This window comes from Calonectris borealis, chromosome 37, assembly GCF_964195595.1.
Source record: "Calonectris borealis chromosome 37, bCalBor7.hap1.2, whole genome shotgun sequence".
NCBI lineage: Eukaryota > Metazoa > Chordata > Aves > Procellariiformes > Procellariidae > Calonectris > Calonectris borealis.
Window position 1 is genome coordinate 1 of NC_134348.1, and position 3,649 is coordinate 3,649.

Consider the following 3,649-nt stretch of genomic DNA (forward strand, 5'->3'; position numbering starts at 1 on the left):
CCCCATTGGGTGTTCCCCCCCCATTGGGTGCCCCCACCTTAACACTTTCTCTCGGTGGGTGCCCCCCCAACACCTCCCCCCTTGGCTGCTCCCTTTATCGGTGGGTGCCCCCGCCGCTGCTGCTGGGTGCCCCCCCCCCCGATTGGGTACCCCCCCCAACACCTCCCCCCTTCCCCCCTTGGCTGCTCGCTCTATCAGTGGGTGCCCCCCCCCCGCTGCTGGGTGCCCCCTCCATTGGGTGCCCCCCCCCCATTGGGTGCCCCCACCTTGACACCCCCCTCATTGGGTGCCCCCCCAATTGGGTCTCCCCCCCCCCCACCTCCCCCATTGGCCCTCCCTTCCCCCCCCCATTGGCTGCCCCTCCCCCCCACCTTGACCCCCTCTCCCGGTGGGTGCCCCCCCTTGACCCCCCCCGGTGCCCCCCCCAGCCCGACCGCAGCTACGAGCTGAGCATCGGCCCCCCCCCCACCTCCTACTTCCTCAAGGCGGCCGCCGGCGTCCGGAAGGGGGCGGGGCGCCCCGGTGAGGGGGGGGCCTGGGGGGGCTGGGGGGGGTCCCTGGGGGGGCTGGGGGGGGGCCTGGGGGGGGCTGGTGGGGGTCCTGGGGGGGGGCTGGGGGAGGTCCTGGGGGGCTGGGGGGCCCTGGGGGCTGGGGGGGCCTCCTGGAGGGGGCTGGGGGGGGTCCTGGGCTCCTGGGGGGAGTCCTGGGCTCGTGGGGGGGGCTCGTGGGGGGGGCTGGAGGGGGGGGTCCTGTGGGCTGGGGGGGGGGCATCCTGGGGGGGTTTTGGGGGTTCTGGGGGCTGGGGGGGGTCCTGGAGGGGCTTGGGGGGTCCTGGAGGCTGGGGGGGGGGGGGGCTTGGGGGCTCTTTGGCAGGCTTGGGGGGTCCTGGGGGGGGGGGCTCTTGGGCAGGCTTGGGGGGTCCGGGGGGGGCTGGGGGGGGTCCTAGGGCGGTTGGGGGGCCCTTTGGTGGGCTGGGGGGGGTCCAGGGGGGTCCTGAGGGCTCGGGGGGGTCCGGGGAGGGGCTGGGGGGGGGTTCTAGGGGCTGGGGGGCTCTTGGGGGGGGCTGGAGGGGTTCAGGGGGGTCCTGGGGGCTCTTGGGGGGGGTCCTGGGGCTCCTTGGGGGAGTCCTGGGCACTGGGGGGGCTCTGGGGGGTCCCTGGGGGGGCTGGGGTGGTGTCTTGGGGGAGGGGGTCAGGATCTGGGGGGGCTGGGGGGGGGTCCCAGGGTCTGTGGGTGCTGGGGGGGGGGGGGTGTCTCAGGGTGGTTTGGGGGGGTTCTCGGGGTCCGTGGGCGCCCATGGGTGGGTCTGTGGTGCCTGAGGGGTGGGGTGGCCCTGTTTGGGGGGGTCCCTGGACACCCCGGTGCCCCCCCAGGGCACGAGGAGGTGGGGGTGCTCTCCCTGAAGCACCTCTACGAGGTGGCGCTGGCCAAGCAGCGGGACCCGGCGCTGGCGGCGCGGGGGGTCCCCCTGCCCGCCCTGGTGGGCGCCCTGGTGGGCTCCGCCCGCAGCCTCGGCCTCCGCGTCGTCCCCCGGTGGGTGCCCCCCCCCGCCGGACACCTGGGTGCCCCCCCACACCCCCCGATCCCTGGGTGTCGTCCCCCCAGCCTGAACACTTGGGTCCCTCGTGGGGGGGGGGTGGGAAATGGAGGGGAGACCCCCCAGCAGGACCCTTCATGGGTGTCATCACCCAATGGCCCCCCCCCCAACTCCTGGATGGCCCCCCCCCCCCGCAGACGCCTGGGTGCCCCCACCGGACACCTGGGTGCCCCCCCCCCCAACTCCTGGGTGCCCCCCCCCCCCAACTCCTGGGGGCCCCCCTCCCAAACTCCTGGGTGCCCCCACCGGACACCTGGGTGCCCCCCCCCCCAACTCCTGGGGGCCCCCCTCCCAAACTCCTGGGTGCCCCCCCAGACGCCTGGGTGCCCCCCCCCCCCCAACTCCTGGGTGGCCCCCCCCAACTCCTGGGTCGTCCCCCCCAGACACCTGGGTGCCCCCCCCCCAAACTCCTGGGTGCCCCCCCCCAAACTCCCGGGTCCCTCCCCCCGGACACCTGGGTGTTCCACCCCCCCCACCCCCCCCCAAACTCCTGGGTGCCCCCCCCGGGTGGGCGCAGCGTCTCCATACCTGGGTCCCTTTGGGCGTGTCATGGGGGTCAAAGGTCACACCCAGACCCTTGGGTGTGGGGGGCGGGGAGGTCCCCAGTCATTTGGGTGCCCCCCCCCGACATTTGGGTGCCCCCCCCCGACATTTGGGTGCCCCCCCAGGCTGACGGCCGAGGACTGCGCCGCCTTCCAGCGCCAGCGGCGGGAGCAGGAGGCGGCCATGGCCCAGGAGGAGGGGGAGGGGGCGAAGAAGAAGTGACCTCTGACCCCCCTCCCCCCACGCCTGGGTGCCCCCCTTCCCCCCCCCACCCCCCACCTGGGTGCCGCAGGGATTTGGGGCGGGGGGGGGGGGTCAAGAGATTTGGGGGTTCCCCCAATAAACGTCTTCTTCCTTACAGCCTCGTGTCTTCTTTTGGGGGGGTCCTGGGTGCCCTTTGGGGGGGGGGGAGGGGCTGTCCTGGGTGCCCTTTGGGGGGGGGAGGGGCTGTCCTGGGTGCCCTTTGGGGGGGGGGGGCGGGGCTGCTGGGGGGAGGGGCTATCCCGGATTCCTGGGTCCCTTTCTTTTTTTTGGGGGGGGGGGGGCCCTCGGGTGCATTTTGGGGGTTCCCGGGTGCCTGGGTCCCCTTTTGGGGGAGGGGGGGGTCGCCCCCAGCTGCGCGGGTGCCTGTTGAGGGGGGGAGGGGCTGTCCCGGCCACCTGGGTCCCCTTGGGGGGGACACCCCACCCCCCCCCCCCGCCACATGGAGGCAGTGAGGGGGGGTTGGGCCTTCGGCCTCAGCTGCCTCCTCCCTGCCCTCCTTCATCTTGACCCTCCCTCCTCATCCTCCCCCCCCCATCTTCATCCCCTTCATCTTCCTTCCCCTCCTCATCCTCCTTCATCCCCCATCTTCATCCCCCTTCTTCCCCATCCTCCTCCTCCTTCATCCTCCTTTCTCCCGCCTCATCCTCACGCCCCTTCCTCCCCATCCTCTTCCTTCATCTTCATCCTCCTTCATCTTCCCCATCCTCCTCTTCCTCCTTCATCTTCATTGTCCTTCATCCCTCCTCATCCTCACCCCCCCTTCTTCCCCATCCTCCTCTTCCTCCTTCATCTTCATTGTCCTTCATCCCTCCTCATCCTCACCCCCCCTTCTTTCCCATCCTCCCCTTCCATCCCCATCTTCATCCTCCTTCGTCCCTCCTCATCCTCCCCCCTCCTTCATCCCTCCTCATCCTCACACCCATCCTCCCCCTCCTTCATCTTCATCCTCCTTCATCTCTCCTTATCCTCCCCCCCTTTCCTCTCCTTCCTCCATCCTCATCCTCCCCCCATCTTCCTCCTCCTCCATCCTCATCCTCCTTCCTCCCTCATCTTCACCCCCTTCCTCCCCATCCTCTTCCTCCTTTCTCCCTCCTCATCCTCACCCCCTCCTTCCTCCCCATCCACCTTTGTCCCCATCTTCATCCTCCTTTGTCCCTCCTCATCCTCCCCCATCCTCCTCCATCCTCTTCATCCCTCATCCTCCATCTTCGTCCTCCTTCCACCCTCCTCATCCTCACCCCCCTT

The 3,649-nt window shown here is 71.3% G+C and overlaps 1 protein-coding gene across 1 annotated transcript; it reads left to right on the forward strand.

The window, feature by feature from the left end:
* Window positions 1-428: 428 nt before the first annotated feature.
* MRPL11 (mitochondrial ribosomal protein L11) lies at window positions 429-2,500 on the forward strand (the record flags this gene model as incomplete). Its single annotated transcript, XM_075135129.1, has 3 exons — window positions 429-522; window positions 1,374-1,533; window positions 2,266-2,500. Coding segments are annotated over 3 exons (351 nt in total), but the record flags the coding sequence as incomplete, so codon positions are not given.
* Window positions 2,501-3,649: the final 1,149 nt, after the last annotated feature.